An 18,762-nucleotide genomic window follows, 5' to 3' on the forward strand; every position below is an offset into this window, starting at 1 on the left:
TACATTGCAATAAGGTACATGAATGCTTTTTTCAAAATATTTGCAATCATTAAATTTAGAATTCATATATACAGCATTAAATGTTCATGTAATCTTGATAACGGGCTGGGAAAGTAATTCTTCTCCCACTATGTGCTGTTTTAAATTTTGAATCCTCTCTCTGTCTTTCCATTTTGATGTTCATTTTGTGTGCTGTTTTGTTTCTCTTTTTTTGTTAGGTTTTAAGAATCATCTTCACCTGAGGCTAACAAATAAGGTTGTTGTAATCGATCTATGGAAGCATTCATGTTTTTTCTCTTAATTCTTACTCTATAATACCTGCCATTTCTGGCAATCACAAGAAAAGGTGCTTCGTAAGAGGATTCTGATGTTTTCTTGACACGAACCACTCTGACAAATACATGTGAACATGAATCTAAATCCTTATGGAAAAATAATTTTTCTTTTACATTAGTTTTTAATTTGTTTTGATTTTTCCATTTGTTTTTGCAGTTCGCTAGTGAAGGTATATGCTTCTAATTTGGTTTTTGAAAGAATTACTGTAGCTTCAGTGATTTACCATAAATTATTTCTGCAATGCAGCAGTTGTTATCATTACGTAGAGATGCACGTATACCAAGAGTATAGTTGGTAAAGTTTCACTCCATTTGACTGAATTGGGACCTCTAATTGCTGCTTTTAATGTTCGAATATTAATGCTTATGCTTTTAATGTTCGAATATGTTGTCTTTCAGTTTTTGCATTGTGTTGTGAATTGTATAAAGTTGTTTGCACTTTAATTCCACAAATAACACCTAAATTTCTGAACTGAATTCCTCTGTCTGTGATCACGCTGCATGGAATACCAAAGCGACAAATGATTGTTTCTATGGTAATATTTTCTATCTATATAACTTCCATCCAGCAAGTAAAATGATTGATGCATGTTAAGAAATATTTATTCTTATTTGATAAAGGGTCGAGTTCAATTATATTGATGTGAACATTGGTAAATTGTTCATCAGTTTCTTCAGATGAGTTGAATTTGGAATGTATTATAAGGTATTTCTCCCGCTTTCCTAGCGTGCCTTCGTGGTGTAGTGGTCAGCACACTGAGCCGGTATTTCAGAGGTCCGTGGTTCGATTCCCGGCGAAGGCGTTGCATATTTTTCATCTCTCCTGCTTCCGAAAAAAATCCTAATGACTCTACAGTGGCGCCCGAACTAAAAGGGTGTTGGATGAGGATTCTCCACACCCAGGATTTGGCGATTGGGTCGCCTAGAAACCCCAGTCGCCCTTTAAAAAGGGGGCTATGTAGGGTATTTCTTCCACTTTCCTAGCGTGCCTTCGTAGTGTAGTGGTTCTGCACGCTGGGCCGGTATTCCAGAGGTCCGCTGTTCGATTCCCGGCGAAGGCGGTTGCTAATTTTTCATCTCTCATTAACTTAATGTCTCTACCGTGGCGCCCGAACTAAAAGGGTGGTGGATGATGATTTGTACCACCCAGGATTTGGCGTTTCGGTCCCCTAAAAACCCCAGTCGCCCTTTAAAAAGGTGAGTATATAAGGTATTTCTCCCGCTTTCCTAGCGTGCCTTCGTGGTGTAGTGGTCAGCACACTGAGCCGGTATTTCAGAGGTCCGTGGTTCGATTCCGGGCGAAGGCGTTGCATATTTTTCATCTCTCCTGTTTTCGGAAAAAACCCTAATGACTCAACAGTATGTGATGAATAATTTTATTTTTCTGGCAACTAGTGCTAGTTTTAGCCCATTTTCTAACACCTTTTTTAATATTCTTCCAAATGACCCTTTATGTTACTTGTTTCACTGATGTTTTGATGCCAGGATGGTTCAAGTCATGTATTTTGTGAAAAACACTCATTCGAAATGGTTTTGGTATGAACGGTCGAATATTTGGAGTTGAAACATCGCACCATATTATTTTTCCAGAGGATAGTGGGTAGTGTTTAAAATTTAAATTTTTGATACTATATAGTAATTCTTTTAGTTCTGCATTATTGATTTGTTCATCCGCAATAGCCAATTTTGTCCTAATCGATATTCGAAACTGAGTCAGTTCTAGGTATCAGATCTGCAACAATATAATCTTTCCCAGTTATACATTTTATTATTTGTTGAAAACTGAGAAATGTGCTGGAGTTGTCTTAATTGTCTTGGTGATAATCTTGGCTTGTGATCTGTGACTATTGTAAATTCTCGTCTTTCTAGTGTATGTTTAATTGTTTGATGGAAAGCTAGATACTTAAAAGTTCCCCGGTCATACGTGCTGTAAGCTTTTTGAGTGTCACTTAACTTTTTGGAATAGAATGCTATTGGTTTCCAATCTCCGTCTTCATAATGCTGTAGAACAGATCCAATTGCGAAATTAGAGGCGTTTGTACATAAAGCTAATGCTAGATTTGGATTGGGAAAGGTTAATAAAGCAGCATTGGCTCAATTCTTTCCATTTTTCAAAAGACTTCTTTGCTTCTTTTATCCATGGAATTTCTCTTCAATCTTTTTTTTTTTTTTTTTTTTAACCTTTTAAATATTCATTTAAGCTAGCTTCCGTATTAGCTGCATCTTTTAAGTATCTTCTATAAAAGTTAATCATTCCTAAAAATTTACGAAGTTCGTGAATAGTTTTAGGAAGTTTCTAATTTGTTATGGCTTGTACTTTTCCTGGAAGAGGTTTTGAGCCATTTGGTTTATCAGATATCTTAAAAATTTTAATTTGTTCACTCACATTACTGATTTCGATTGGTTGATGCATAGACCATATTGTTGACTAGTAAATACTTCCATAAGATTTTCATTATGATGTTCCTCATTTTCCGACGCTATTAGGATGTCATCCAAATACACAAAAGTAAAATCTAGTTCATAGGGAGCGTTTGTTAAGCCAAAACTCATTACGTTGAATACAAAAAGTTCAGAAGGTGTTGTTATTGCTGTTTTTTTGTTTATTGTCTTCAGCTATTTGAATTTGGTAATAGGCTTTAAGTAAATCAAGTTTAGAAAATATCTTCTTGCCTTTTAAAATGTGATGGAAGTCTTCAATTCTGGGTAAAGGGTAGCGATCTGGTACTGTGATGTCATTTTTAAGTGACGATATTTACTACATGGTCTCAGAGTGCTGTCTGTTTTTGTAACTAAATGAAGTGGGCTTGCGCACGGGGATTTTAAAAGTCTGATAATATCGTTTTTAGCATAAAGTTGAATTCTTTGTAGGGATTTATATTTATTTTAACTAATAATTTAAAGTTTTATTTTAAAATTTCCTATAAGCCTTCATTCCTCTAATTGTCAGTGCCAGAATACTTAAATATTGTAGCGCGCGTGAACGAATGCAAATTTTCTACTTTGAAGGAAGTATTTAAAAGCCGAGTTCGGTAGGAGTTAGAGGGAGTTAGGCCGTGGCCTTCGAGATTAGATGGTCTGGTCAGCTGCAGAATCACGTGATTTGACGTCACGTAAGGCGTCTGAACTTTCACCCTTCGCACTGCATTGTGTGGACACTGCAAGCTAAGACTTCTTATTACGTTGATTGCGTGCTGTATATTTTTATTATTCGTGTCTTTTTTATTGCTAAATTTAAGTAATGTTGTTAAGGATATTTTCGTTTTTAAATTGAGATTACTAGTTAACTTATTTGTTAACAAGAATAACGATCGACGTCTACGTAGAGCTGTCTTCATCCTGCCTGCACGATGTTGCGTTCCAGCATGCAAATCCAATTACGATGGCACTAATGAATATGTATCAGTATTCAAATTTCCAAAAGATACAGTAAAACGGGATTTATGGATCAAAAAAATTCCAAGGAAAAATTTTATTTCAAGTGATCGCAGATGAATTCAATGTGAAAAACATTTCGAAAAGATGATATTATTCGCTATGATTATTTACCAACAAACGAAGGTACTTTTATTCAGATGTGTAGAGGGCATCCTAAATTAAATAACGATGCTTACCCATACATTTTTTCTGGTTGTCCAAAATACCTATCTGAAAGTCCAACCCCTCAGAGGATGAGCAGGGAGGAAAAAAGAGCTAAGTTGGAGAAGCATATTTTTAATGAATTTTTGAGAAAGGACAAAATAGCATCATTTGAGGATTTTTCTTCTATGTTACCAAATAAATTAAATATTTCAGATACTTCAAATATTATTTTACACAAATCTGTTGCTGGTATTTATATTTTATTGCTCAGTTTTCATCCATATCCTAAAATTGAAAAAAGTATCTTTGTATCGCTTCATATAGATATAGCAGTTTATCTAAGAGATAAAGTTGTTCCAGTTGAAAGTAAAGAAGAACCAGTAAAGAAGTGGAACAGCATTCTTTACTGGTCAAACTTACCGAGATATATATACAAAACATTAACAGGTTTGATGTTCATGAAACTTGTTTAATGTGTGGAATTCCCTTTTCTAGCAGATTAAAAAAAATAATGAGCACCGTTTCAAATATTTGTTTAAACAATTATACTAAAGTTCTTCAAAATAATATGCATACAAAAATCGATGAAAGGAAACTTAAAAAAATCAAGAATACGTGATGAAAAGATTATGAGTATGTAAATGACATTGTTTTATTTATTTAAAAATAGTGTACTAAATATGATGCAGTTCAAATATATTTTCAATAATGTATCTTTTACATTTAAATTTATTAATCCTTTTGCTGTTTCCTTATTATTTGATAATACTTCATAATTTTTCAAAATAAATTATCAATTGCGATTAATATGGCTTCAGTATACTAGTACAACTTGCACAGTATTTCCTAATTAGACAGAAATGATGGTTTGTTCTATGTATAGTTGTTTTGAGGTTTTCGTTGGCAAATTTATTGATTTTACGCTTTTGTGAAACATTATATGGATGGCTTTTATTTGTAAATATATTATTTATTATGCATCTACATATAACTAATAATGTAAATATTATTAAATGATGTAAATATTCTTATAATTATTGCTATAGAATATGTGAAAATTATTCGTTTTCTGTAATGTTGCAGCAAAATTGTAATTTATTTAATTTACAAAGTTTTGAGATTTAAATTTTTTCTGTGGCTTTTCTGTTCATTTTATTAGATAGTAAATTAAATGAATTAAAAATACATTTGCATAATGATTGGAAGCTATGAAATATTTATAGTTTTAAGGAAAAATTATTTCTTATGTCTTTTAATTTGCTAAATTATATTTACTTTTGTTAGTGAATTATTTATATTTCTAAATCTTTTCATTCCTCTCCTTTTCAAACTGTAAAGACAATTTTATGTTAATAAATAACAGCCTTTTTATTTACTTATTTCAATACTTTCTTTTTTGAGTGTATCCTAACAAATTATTACAATACAGTGTAAAAAAAAAAGCACAAGATAACCTAAAACATGGCATAGAAAATTTCGTGAATATTTCTTAAAAATAATATTTATTAAGTTATTAATCTTAACTGCAAATGAATATACGACCTTTTATATACGTTTTCAAGTCTCTGGAAATTTAATTATTATGCATTATTAAAAACAAAACACTCTAAACATCGAACGAAACGCTCGCATTCAAATCTGAAGCAAAGAAAGTCACGGAAGAATCGGACGCCTTTCGTGACGTCACTCGTAGCTAACCAGGCCATGTCATCTCGAAGGCCACGGTTAGGCTCTAACCGTCACCTCTGCCGTAGTTACGTTTGCTTATTGCTGGTTGAAGTGGTTTAATTGCATTTATATCTGCTGCCACTAACTTCGAAGGGGGTTTAAGTTATGGGACCTCGCTAAGCCTTGTAGTCTAGTTCTATCGTTTGTTTATATCTTCAAATTTTTAGTTTAATTACGTAATTTTCAGTTACCGCCCAAGCAGAAGCGAAGTTTGTTAGCGTCGAGTTGACGCATTACAAATTTTCAAAAGATTTAATAAAGGGTATTTTAACCTTTCTCTTGTGTAGATTCCTGCTACTCCAGTTTTAGATAGAAGTTCACCCACCTAGACTCTACATCTTGTTTGGCTATTTCTAATCTTTTAGGATATGACTGTCTTCCTTTTGAATAAACTGATTTGTCATTAGCAGTTACATAACGCTCAACATTGTGTTTTGCTTTAGAAGTTAGTAAATCACGTTTTGTTTTTCTGGAAATTGTGTCAATTTAGAAAATATATCATTTTTGTTTAAGGTGCTTATATTTGATTCAACGGCTGATGATATGATTTCCCCTATAATGCTGAGTTTAGTTACATCATCAATTAGTTTTTTTTGTTTTTAATATCAGTCAATAAATTAAACTGGTTAAGAAAATGTGCACCCTAAATACCTTTTTTGACTTTGGCTATGATAAATGGCCATTGAAAATCACGGCAAAATCCCAATTCAAAATTTAAAATTTTTTGTCCGAAACACTGATATTTCAATAGCATTTGCAGCATATAGTCGCCACTTACTTTGTCATTACATATGGCTATGATTAGACTACTGTCAACAAAAAATTTTATCCTTTTTTTCAGTTACAGAAAGTCTGTGATTGAATTTACGGCAATTCTTTAAATCTTCAGCAGCAGAACTGGATACTAATTCTGATTGTGCTTCACAAGCAAGTTTTCCTAGTTATTTTAGTTACATGGTAGCTTACGTTTTTCCGGAAAGCATCTTGATCCAAAAGAAAAGTGGTAATACGTAATACAGTTTACCATCCAAGGTTGTAACGCCTCTAGCTTCTGTTTCTGCCTCTAGACAATGATCTGCTATTTCTTTTCTGTACTATGACTTTTTTCATTTGGCTGGCAATGGAAATGGAGCTCTTCGATCCGCCGTTCCGACGAAGATATCTTCTCCAGTAATATTGAAATGGTAATTTAGGACGCGCGCGAATTCTTAACTTCAGTTAAATAAGCCTCATATACTTCAGTTTGTGAATACTTGTCAAAAATCTTATCAGCCATAATCGCCAGTTTATTAATACTTTCATCACCGAACACCAATATTTGTTTAATATTGTGCGATAATTTTTCAGTCCATAGTGTTTTTAATACTCTGTCGGAAATGTTACTGGTTGCTAAGAATTTCATTTGTCTTTTTGTAAGAGATTGTTTGGTTTTATGTCGCCAGTTTCAGTGCCAGTGAAAAGGCATTTGATTAATTTTTTTCTCTTTCTTTGAATACATTTAATAAATGCTCTTTCGCCAATGAATATGTAGTTGCAGCCTTATCAGATATGTCCCAAAACAGTGTCTATATATTTAGGTTCCATTTATGAGACAATTTCGTTAAATTTGGTATCTTCTTTAGTTATACCATTAATTTTAAATTGTGCTTCTGTCTGGTGAAACCAAATTTCTAGCTTATCTATTCAGAATGGAGGAATTTTTACACATACCTTCATAGTTTCCGAAGAATTAGCAACATTTGACTGGTTTCCTGTGTTTTCTGTAAAATTTACCGTTACTAACTTGGGTTACCAATGAATGTAGCGGTTGCTGCATCATAAAAACGTTAATTATCGAATTAAGAATAACTTTTCACTACTATATTTTAAAGAAAATTATTTATTACTTTCTAAGATATCGATCTTTTAAAAGTTATTATTATAATCATATTATTATTATTTTTTTTTTTTTTTTTACCGTTGCTATTCGCGGTCTACATAAAGTTGTAGAAACAAAAAGATTGTATATCGTTTGTAGAGGTTACACCCTGAAAATGGCAAAGGCTTCTAGAAGACAAACCACATCGCAAATTCAAACCCTTTCAACAGTAATGTGGGGATTATCTTCAACCCAGTACACACAATTATGCCTTTTGGAAGTTACATTAAGTTTACATTGGATTTTATCTGACCATACAATGCTATTTTAAGTCCTGGTTTACGTACCATCTCCTGAACCCGATCTCCAAATTATGCCCGGTGATCTGGGCCATCGTCACTTACTTGTTGCATTAACCTTGGAATGTACATATGCAATCTGCCTTTCTTCAGAATGCGTAGCGCCCCACTAGCACTTAACCACTTTCATGTGACTCTTGCCTTGAAGAATTTTTGGCGAACGCAGAAACAATTCTAGCACCGCAACTGAGAATTCATCACTAGTAGCTGCTCAAGGTCGCCGTGATCGGCCTTTATGCACATCACACATTGTTTTGTGAACCTCGACCCTTTCTCGAACCCTTTTCTCGTTAGACGTGTAATTGTTAACTTTGAAGGTGGATCAGGCTTCATACTCACATCTCCACCATCTCTAAACTGTAGCAACATTCTCGAATTTCCATTATTACTTAATAACCTGCTTCTCCTCTTGAGAGCTCAAACATATGTCTGCCATGTCGTTTTTACTCTCTTTGCACTAACATGGTGCAGTTTGATCGTCAATTTTATTGCTACCTGTTGAGCAAATTTAAACATTATTTTTTCTTAGAAATTTAACGTTGTAGGTAAGAAATTATTTTTCTATGAATCAAGTTCAAAATGTGTACACTTTTTTTCTGATGCACTCGGTATGTCCAAATATATCTTAAAAATTTGTTTTATTTTTGCTTGTGCAGGAATTTAATTTTTCTTTCAGAGTAGTTACTGAAGCTGCTGTTCGTCAGTTGAACAAGCTATGGCATGTAACAAATATATATTTGCATCCAACACTACATGAATATGCAAAGAAACTGACTGACCATTTACCTGAAGATTTAAAAGTGAGTATTAAATAGAGTAAAGCAATATGAGAAATTTTTAATATTTATATCAAGCAATCATTTTTTAAGAAAATTTTATGTTAAATATATCTAAAGCATGGGGAATATTTCATATTTATATTTTTGAGATATTTTTAAATATCATTCTGTGTTTTAAAAATTTAATAAATGAATTTTAATTGTTTTATCTCTTCTGTATTTCATTTTAATAGAAGCAAAATTGTTTTAACTGTAGTTTAAAGCACTGTTAAACATGTTTTCTCTTTCAGCTTTCATATTATTTTAATTTCATATAAAAGGCTTAATGTATTCTTAGAAACAAATAACATAGTCTGCATTCCGACAAAATTTATATGACATTGTTACTGCTTTCTGTTTCGAATATTTTTTTCATTTGAAGAAGAGAGACCATGCTGTGTCTGAATATAAGTTCAGATTCTTTATTTCAAAGTAATGGCAAGCATTTGAATCTTACCAATTATTATTCAAGCATATTTGAAGCTATCCATAATATTTACTATCATAATTTAATTAGTGGAAAAATATGTTAAAACTGTCCATGTTTTTAACTAAGAAACATTCTTCCATACAAGCAAACTGCAGCAAAAATTGGAATAAAATCTAACCTCAGAATTAAAAAATTACACAGGAGACAATGTCTCACGAGTTTTTTTGTATTAGCTGTACTACAGGAAATTGATAAAATGGTCTTCTGGTGCTTGAGTCTTAGACAGTTGAACTTGATAATTTTTGTTCCATCTTTGTTTCCAAGCAAATGGGGTTGGGAGTTTTGTGGTTTTTCATGTGTACAATATGAATAATGCCAATTTCTCTTCAAACTTCCTCCATGAATGCGTCTATTACCTTAGGCAGATAGCTTTTCCATTCTTTGCTGTATTCAATTAGCCAATAAAATATAAAATGTAAATAAATTATATCTATAATATCTAACATCCTGTCAAGAAAACAATTTTTAATGTTAAAGAAAAAATAATGTTGAGTAATAGATCTTTTTAGTAGATGTGTTATTAGAGTTGAAATGTGAAGTAGTTTAGAGCAGTGGTTTCATACTCAAATTGTATATGGGCCGAATGCTCGATCTGAAAGCAACTGAGGGGCTAATTTTTTTAAACTAAAATAAAAAGTTTTTTTTTAACCAAAGAAAATTTTATTTACTAAATATTTATTAAAACATATATAAACAGTAATAATAATGATGTTAAGAAAAAAAATTCCAAGTAATATTAATTTTCAGTCTGAAATCCTAAGGCTGGCATCTGCAAGAAGTTTCTTATGGTTACACTTTGTAGTTCCAACATACTGATAGCTAAATATTAAATTTTTAGACCAACATTTATTTCCAACAGTTCTATACTGAATAATTTAAAGAAACTACGAAAACTTGAGAATAAATAATGACAATCCATTTTTTTTCTTTTCTTTATTAAATTGTTCTTTGATGCATGCAGAAAAAATGCATATGTAAATAATTATAATTGCCTTTATTTCTTATTATAGCACTTCATTGCATTTCAATTTTGATAAAGTCTGTAATCTTGGAGAAAAGTTACTAGAAACTATCTTAATCACGAATTGTAGAACCTCATTGATAAGTCTGGATCTTTTTTTAGACTATTCATTTTTAACTTCAGGGTAAAAAACGATATTTACTTATAAATGTGCTCCCAAATAAAGCTTATTTTTATTGCAAAAATTCGTAACTGTGTAGCGTTTCACTTAGTTAAATTAACCAATTATTCAAATTTTTGTTATTTTCCTGAACTCCTCAACTTCCCCTCACATTTCCTCGCCAGGATGTAAGTTCAAAGTTAAGTGAAGCGAGTATTTTTAAACGGGTGAATCTTGGAGTTTATTCAGAGCATGGTTTCACTAGCCAGTGCACGTTTCGTTGATGACCTTGCTGTTACGCGGAGTTGCTGATACGTCTTTTGGCCATTTGAATAATTATCACACCTGGTAGGTTGTCGAGTCAATCTAATTAGCCAGAACTTAAGGTGCTAGTCCAACACTTCTCTTTTCAGACTTGAATTGATTTGTTTAACAACGCTTAAGTTCCACCGCCAGTTGTTGGTGTTATTGTAAAGCAGGAAGTATGTGCCTTTCTGTTCCATAGTTGAAAATAATAAAAGGTTATTTTTATCTTTCGTCTGCGTTGGTATTTTATGCCTGTGCGAGCAGTCGCCAGTTTCATTAGTAGGATCTAGATTAGTTTGTGGCCAAAAAGTGTTAGATCCTATAAGTGGCGCCCAAGTAAATCCGAACTCATGGCTGATAACGATACTACTGTTTAGCTAGCCCCATCTACATCGTAAACTCCACTGGCTCTTGTTAATATAATGGAAGGATTTGGCTACCTCTTGAAAATAACGCGGGCCTCCATGAAACCCGCAATGACATTCAACGGAAGGACGTCAGTTACTAGCTTCCTAGAACATTTGGATAACCCCATTTTCTATTGTATCATGTCCCTTAGTGCAAAAAGTAACGATAACGACAACTGTTCGAGATTTGCAAGAACTAACCCTTCTCCTTTCTCCTAATAAACTTAAAATAAAATAACTTTACATCTATTATTCCAAAGCGTCATATTTATTTTCAAAATCCGTAGAACTGCAACAAACTATATCAGGTTCAATGTTCCGCCTTACTTTCTTTGGGAACATGCACAGACCTGACTCGGAACAGGGAGCTTACTAAAGCTATGTTCAATAAATGTGGGAAGTAGACAAGATACACAGGAAGGGTATACGAAACCCTTTATTTTACACTCTTTACAATAATTTCCGTACTTCGGAATACAGAGACCAACTACTTGTGGTCTGAACGTAAGAATATAAAAATATTAACTAAATTCTAATTTAAACTTTGGAATAATAAACAAGGGCCTACGTGGAAGATCGGCCGTATATTAACAGGAAGCCGTATATAGTACAGAGAACTGTTAACACTACAATACGTTTAAAATTATCACGAGGATTAAACCTCTGGCCTGGAAGGCAACCAGCAACCGAGTAAAACTGCTAAGGTAAGCGGCCTGCTTCGACTAACTCCTTCCTCTCTCTCGCTTGGCAAAAAGCCACAACTTAAGTACTTGGCGTTCGCCAGACAAATTTGCATAAATAAGTTAAAGCTTTTAATTCTGGCCGGAAGTAGAAAATAAGAAGTGATAGTAAAGATTTAAAATAAAAATAAACGTTAGTAAAACTTAAGATCCTTACATACTTCCCGCCAGAGTTAATTAGTTTGAAACTGAGGTCTAAAACGACCTTGTTGAAAACTTTTAGCTCTAGAATCTAACGCGAGGCCAATCTTTTACAAACATTTCTCACTAGAAACTAGAAATTTAAAAAAATTTGTTTTTACAATATCAGCTCCATGGACAACCAATTTTTCATCTGTAGTGCATCTAAACAGGAGCTTTTATTCAAATCTGGTTCCTTCCAGAGATCTGGAAGGAAAACTAGTTTAATGAAATGTTACACAATGAAATGGCAAGTAACATGAATATTTATATTTCTCTTAACATTCTTATTTCATTCATGACTTTATTTTAATTATCTCTCCCCGTGCTCTCTGACATGTGTTGTAAAAGAAAACACCAAACACGAATGTGTTTATGTATACGTGTTCAACACTGCCGCCTACAATCAAAACACTAACGTGTTAAAATTCAACATAACAAGACCTCGTAACACACCCTATCTTCAACTCTAAACCCTGAGGTACTATTCTGAAAGTGGCTAACTCTGAAGTGTAGCATCAGAGAGCCTAACTACATTCATTCAACCTTTAACACATATTCACCATAATTTGGTCTTTTTACAGTCACACGAATAAGTTTAAATTTTTTTTTTTGCATTACTTTCACTTTTGCCATATCACAGTATTTCTTAACGTTTAGAATAACAGTTCACATTGTATATAAGAACATATTAACATGCCGTTAATTTTACGCATTTTAAAACAGACATTAGTAGTACATTGTTAACTTCTATTCTTTTCCAAGCAAGTGCCAATTCTTCTACATTGAAATACTACATTTCAAAAGTCTTTCAGACTAAAACTTCTTTCTTGCCAGAATGTTTTAAATAAAATTTATACAATAACTTTTACAATATTCAAGTATTTACACATTCCTATTATACATCAACTTTAGTTTTACTCGCGAGTAATTGAAAAACATAATACCAAAATCGGTAACAACTCATTTCTCGCCTTTTTGGCGATAAAGGTAGACCTCACATGAGGTAAAACTTCTTGAAATCTGCCACTTGCAGTAAGAATGAAAGATTAACTTAGGTTTGCAAAGTAACATAAAAATTTACTTATCTTTGTGATATTCGGACATTCTTTTCTCAGCCCAGTCCTGGAAGGTAGCGAAGATTCTAGTTTGATTTATCCTCCTTCTTGTGCGGGCTCGCCCTTCAGTGCCTTCCTCTAGAAGCTTTCTTTTTCCTCCAGTTCGGTCACCCTTGAATACCTTCTTTTTCGCCTCTCCCTGTGGTCTTGGCCGTTTGATGGCAGCTGGTCTTGGCGGAACCGGGACACTTCTTTCGCGTTCCTGCTTGGACCTCGTTGCTGGCCGTTCAAATTTTCCTTGTACCTTTTCCTCCGCCGCTAATCGCCCTTCCGCAGTTCGGCGACATTTGCTGCGGAGAGTCCTGTCCGATGAGTAGATCTTCCGTTTGGGAGCCGGGTTATAGTTGCCGTTATTTCTCCTGGCTTTCTTTGCATTCGTCGTACTTCTCCCTTCTTCATTCTGGGGGTGTTCGTGAGCTCTCTTTTCTGGACGGTGGAACGGCTTCTTTTTCTTGTTACCTTCAATTTTCCAGCGGGGAAACTTTCTTTTCACTTGCTTCTGTCTCTCATTGGCTTGCCCTTGTACTTGTCGTTTTCCCACCTCTGGAACTTGTACCTGCGGTGTCTGCCGTACCGGATCCTGCAAAAGATCTGAAAAGATTTTCATTTTATTACGATCGAAGTAGGGTTTAATTTGATCAATATTTGCGGAACAGGTTTCACCATTTCTTGCCTTTAACACTACAACAGCGTGAGTTATTTTTTCTATAACATATGGTCCTTCAAAGCGTGGAAAAAATTTGGCAGTTTTATCTTCTGGTGCTGAAGAAAGTGAATGCTTGATTTTTAAAACTTCATCCCCTACTTTATAAGTTACTCCCCGTCGTTTCAGATCATAGTATAACTTCTGTTTTCTTTGTGCTACTTCCGTATTCTTTTTTGCTTCTTTTATTAGTTTTTCTATATCACCCATTTTAAATTCTGGGGCTCTTTGTTGCACATAAAATAGTTTATCTAACGGTGTTATAACCTTTCTGCCTAGAAATAACTCAGCAGGAGTTTTGCCCGTTGTATCATGTTTTGCGGTCCTAAGGGCGAAAGCAAATTCATTGACATAGTTATCCCAGCTTTTATGAAAATTTTTAACATAACTACGGATAATTTTCACTATATTTCTGTTGACCCGTTCCGCTATATTTGATTGCGGCCGATACGGGACCATTTTTAAATGACGTATGCCCAGTTTTTGGCACATGTCTTCAAATATATTACTTACAAATTGAGGACCATTATCCGATATAACTTTTAGGGGCGCCCCGTATTTTAAAATATATTTATTTAAAATAGAATCAGTAACTAATTTCGCGGAGGCTCGTTTTAAGGGAACAATTTCGGTCCACTTACTAAAATGATCAACCATAACAAGGAGATACGGACTTTTATTTAACTGACTTTTTGGGAAAGGGCCCAATAAATCGATGCCAATTATTTCATTTGGAAATTCGGATTTAATACTATTTAGAAACCCGGCCGGGCGGAAATTAATATAATTAACGGCTTGACATGTTGGGCAGGACTGGACATACGCCCTTGTTAACTTTTGCAGTTCAGGAAAATAGACTGCCTCGCGTACGCGTTGGATAGTTTTTCGAATACCAGCATGAGAAACTAAAGGGCTGTCATGTAACTCCTGCAGGATATTTAATCTAAGACTAGCTAGGATAACAGGTCGAAATTCGTTGTTGGAATTTGTAGTTTTTGTATAAAATAATAGACCATCTATTAGTTCGTAATGGGCCGCCCTATTTCTTATCGCCATCTTGGTGGCTAAAATTTTCAGGATCCTTTAAATACTCATTAATGCTTCCAAACTCAGGATCCTTACCCAGTTCGGTTATTACAGTTTCTCGGGAATTTATTGTACATGCTGTGAGCATTGCCACCTTTACAGTATTACCTTCTTCATCTATTTTTATTCTGGATAGGGCATCTGCTACGATATTTTCCTTTCCGGGGGTATGCTTGATTACCAGATTATATTCTTGTAGCTTGAGTGCCCATCTTATTAACCTTGGGGATAAGTTTTTCCCCGAGTACAATCTAGTTACCGCCGCATGATCAGAATACACTGTTATTGGCGCCTTTCCAAAATAGACTCGGAACTTTTGCACTGCTAACAGAACTGCAAGTGCCTCTCTCTCAGTCGCGGAATAATTTCTTTGTGTTTGATTTAAGGTTCGACTAAAAAATGCCACGGGCTGCTGATTTTGCGAAAGTACCGCTCCTACCGCATAATCCGAAGCATCCGCTGAAATTTCTAAATTCTCATCCTTTTCAGGAAATTTCAACACAGGGGCTTGCGTTAATGCTTGTTTTAATTTTTCGAAAGCACTATTGGCTTCGGCCGTCCACGAGAATCTTGCCTTTTTCCTTTCTAATTTTAACAATGGTTCAGCAATAGCTGCAAAATCTTTTATAAAGGACCTATAATATGAACAAAGTCCTAGAAAAGAAGAGAGCTTCTTCGCCGTGTTTGGAGGCGGATACTTTTGTACAGCGATTATTTTTGATTCGTCTGTCTCGATTCCTTTCTGAGATATTTTGTAACCTAAATATTTTAATTCAGGGGCTGCAAATTTGCACTTTTCGACATTAACTTTTAGACCGGCCTCATTTAATAAAGAAAACACCTGTCTTAAATCCTGTACATGTTGGTCCAGATTATCACTAGTAATAATGATATCGTCTAAATAGATAAATGTGGACTTTCCAAGAACAGGCCTTAACACAATGTCCATACATCGCTGAAATGTTGCCGACGTTATGTTCCTTAGAATTTCTTCAATAATAGGTAACGGATATACCGGATATTTAGTTATGGAGTTTAATTTACGGTAGTCAATCGCGAATCGCCACCTTTTTGGATGTGTCAATGGATAGTCATTATTTTTCTTACATAAAACCACCGGGCTAGCATAACTACTTGAGATGGGCGTTATGATCTTTTTACGTAGCATATCGCTGATGTGCCATTCTATAATTTTTTCTTTATTCTTATCATACCGGTATGCTTTGTGGCGAACTGGCATTGAATCTCCGGTGTCAATACTGTGGTTAGTAACTTGAGTAAATCCTGGAATATCACTAAATAACGAAGCAAATTCACTTACCACTTGTCGGATTCTTTGTTGCTCTTCATTAGGCAGGTGGTCAAGGTTTAACATCGGCGGCTCCGATTTTTCTTCTCGAACTGGTTTCATCGTCAGCTTAAGGGACGCTTCATTAAAATCCAGCGTTGCTTGTGCCTCTGAAAGAAAATCTATTCCTAAGATAATATGTGCTCGCAGATTCTTTACTATAAAAAACATAACCTTTACTTGTTCGTCCTTGATACGGACGTATAGCGGTAATTTACCTATGCACTTACATCTTTCTCCTTGCGCAGCTAACACTGTCGTATTATCCGAATTATATATGCGATATTTACGAAAATACTTCCTAAAAAATCTTCTGCCACACAGGAACACTGCGCGCCTGTATCCAGGAGTGCGGTGGCTGGGATATTATTCACCAACACTTCAATCTTCGGAAGAGTCAAATTTTTCACCATTACTGTATTTAACTTGAAGGAAGAGGGGTTTTCTTGGCCTTCGGATTTCCGAACCCTCCCGTCAGCAGAAATCCGTTTTAGTTTAAATCATTTTTCATTTCCATGCTTTCCTTCTTTTTCCACTGGCCTTGAGACTTTTTTCCTGGATTGCTATTCAACTGTCGACGTTCGCCGGCTGTTTTTGGATGCTCGGGTTTCCTTGCCCACTGATTCGCTTTGCTTCCGTAGCCGTGTGCTTGACTTTGCTGTGGTCTTGGCTCACCAAATTGGTTTCGTTGTTGATATTGGCGTTGTTGATATTTGCGTTTCGTTGTTGATATTGGCGTCTACGGTGATTCTTTCAATGTCCGCCGTTCTTCTACTTTCAAACTGGATTGCTAGCTCAAATAATTTTTCCAGTGTAGTCGGATTCCTTAATTCAATAAAGTCTTGTACTTGGGGAAGTAACCTCGGCAAAATCACTTGAATTATCTCAGGATCCGGACGGTTTCCATACAAGAGTTTGAAGACGTGAATTTTTCTTAAAATAAAGGTGGAAAGATTTTCGATTCTTTGCTGATATATGCTGAAAAGTTCCGTTTCTAATTTCGCACGATCCTTTACGACAGGGAAGGCTTTTACTAGGGCAGTCTTGAAATTTTCGTAAGTATAGGTGGGACTTCCTGTTTGACCCAAGAGACTTCTGCCTATACATTTGAACCAATTAAGCGCTTGGCCCCTCAAAGCGCTGGTAGCTAAGGTGACTTTTTGGAACTCGTACACGGGATACATCATGAAGTGGTCCTCCAATTTTTCCAAAAAACTGGTTACCGGTGAGTTTCCATTAAATGTTGCTTCTGGTTTCATCGAAGCGCGCATGGTCTGGACGATGTAACCAAATCCTTCCAGGGCGGCAGCTGGTATTTCTGGATTCTGAGCCGCTTCTGCAGGCAGCACAGGTTCTTCTTGAAACTCGGCCATGTTTATTCTTCTTCGTTGGGCGCCACTATCAGGTTCAATGTTCCGCCTTACTTTCTTTGGGAACATGCACAGACCTGACTCGGAACAGGGAGCTTACTAAAGCTATGTTCAATAAATGTGGGAAGTAGACAAGATACACAGGAAGGGTATACGAAACCCCTTATTTTTCACTCTTTACAATAATTTCCGTATAACTAAATTCTAACTTAAACTTTGGAATAATAAACAAGGGCCTACGTGGAAGATTGGCCGTATATTAACAGGAAGCCGTATGTAGTACAGAGAACTGTTAACACTACAATACGTTTAAAATTATCACGAGGATTAAACCTCTGGCCTGGAAGGCAACCAGCAACCGAGTAAAACTGCTAAGGTAAGCGGCCTGCTTCGACTAACTCCTTCCTCTCTCTGGCTTGGCAAAAAGCCACAACTTAAGTACTTGGCGTTCGCTAGACAAATTTGCATAAATAAGTTAAAGCTTTTAATTCTAGCCGGAAGTAGAAAATAAGAAGTGATAGTAAAGATTTAAAATAAAAATAAACGTTAGTAAAACTTAAGATCCTTACAACTACAACAAAGATCAGATGGTTGCCACTCTGACAGTTACAAACTATGAAAGAGAGATAACAACTGAGGCTGGGTTCTAACAATATTCCCACCTTTTGATTGATGACATATACTTAATCAATCAAATCTAAATATAAAAAATACTGTCCACACAAATATCAAGGCTAAATAGTAAACAAAAGGAAAATTAAGTTCTTAAATTTCTACTCTAAAATAACTCAAGTATTGTTCAGGTTAGAAACCCAGATGGAATTTTGATTTGTCGTCCACTTCTAAACATGGCAGTCTTAATATCCTTTGATAAATCTGTAGCTGAATTATTCTTCGGTAATTTTGAAACTAAACTGTTTTCACCCTGCGTCTCAGTTTTATTTGCCTCATCTGACTCCAAAGATGAAGGTATTTCGAGAGGGAATATTCTCTGGATTAGTCGAACTAATTCTCCAGACATGGTTTTGACACGAACTACTCGAGTGTTGCCGTCTTTTCCGGGGTATAGCTCAATCACTTTTGCGAGAGGCCACAGGACCTTACATTTGTCATCACATTTGATAAGACCGATTCGATATCACCGATTCCATATCACCGAATTTTATCTGTTGAAAAATCGGCACTGTAGATGGACGTTGCACTAGGAGGCCGA

The 18,762-nt window shown here is 35.0% G+C and overlaps 1 protein-coding gene across 1 annotated transcript in view; it reads left to right on the top strand.

Annotated features, from left to right (window-relative positions):
- Nucleotides 1-18,762, top strand: part of LOC118181588 (alanine--glyoxylate aminotransferase 2, mitochondrial) — a 173,922-nt gene that overhangs the window by 64,595 nt on the left and 90,565 nt on the right. The window contains exon 4 of the mRNA XM_035350742.1: nucleotides 8,539-8,662. Coding sequence (XP_035206633.1) covers nucleotides 8,539-8,662 — 124 coding nt within the window. The remainder of the gene's footprint in view (nucleotides 1-8,538; nucleotides 8,663-18,762) is intronic.

This window comes from Stegodyphus dumicola, chromosome X2 (assembly GCF_044657685.1).
Source record: "Stegodyphus dumicola isolate Sdum_Otavi_A_Nest chromosome X2, ASM4465768v1".
In the NCBI taxonomy this organism is placed as follows: domain Eukaryota; kingdom Metazoa; phylum Arthropoda; class Arachnida; order Araneae; family Eresidae; genus Stegodyphus; species Stegodyphus dumicola.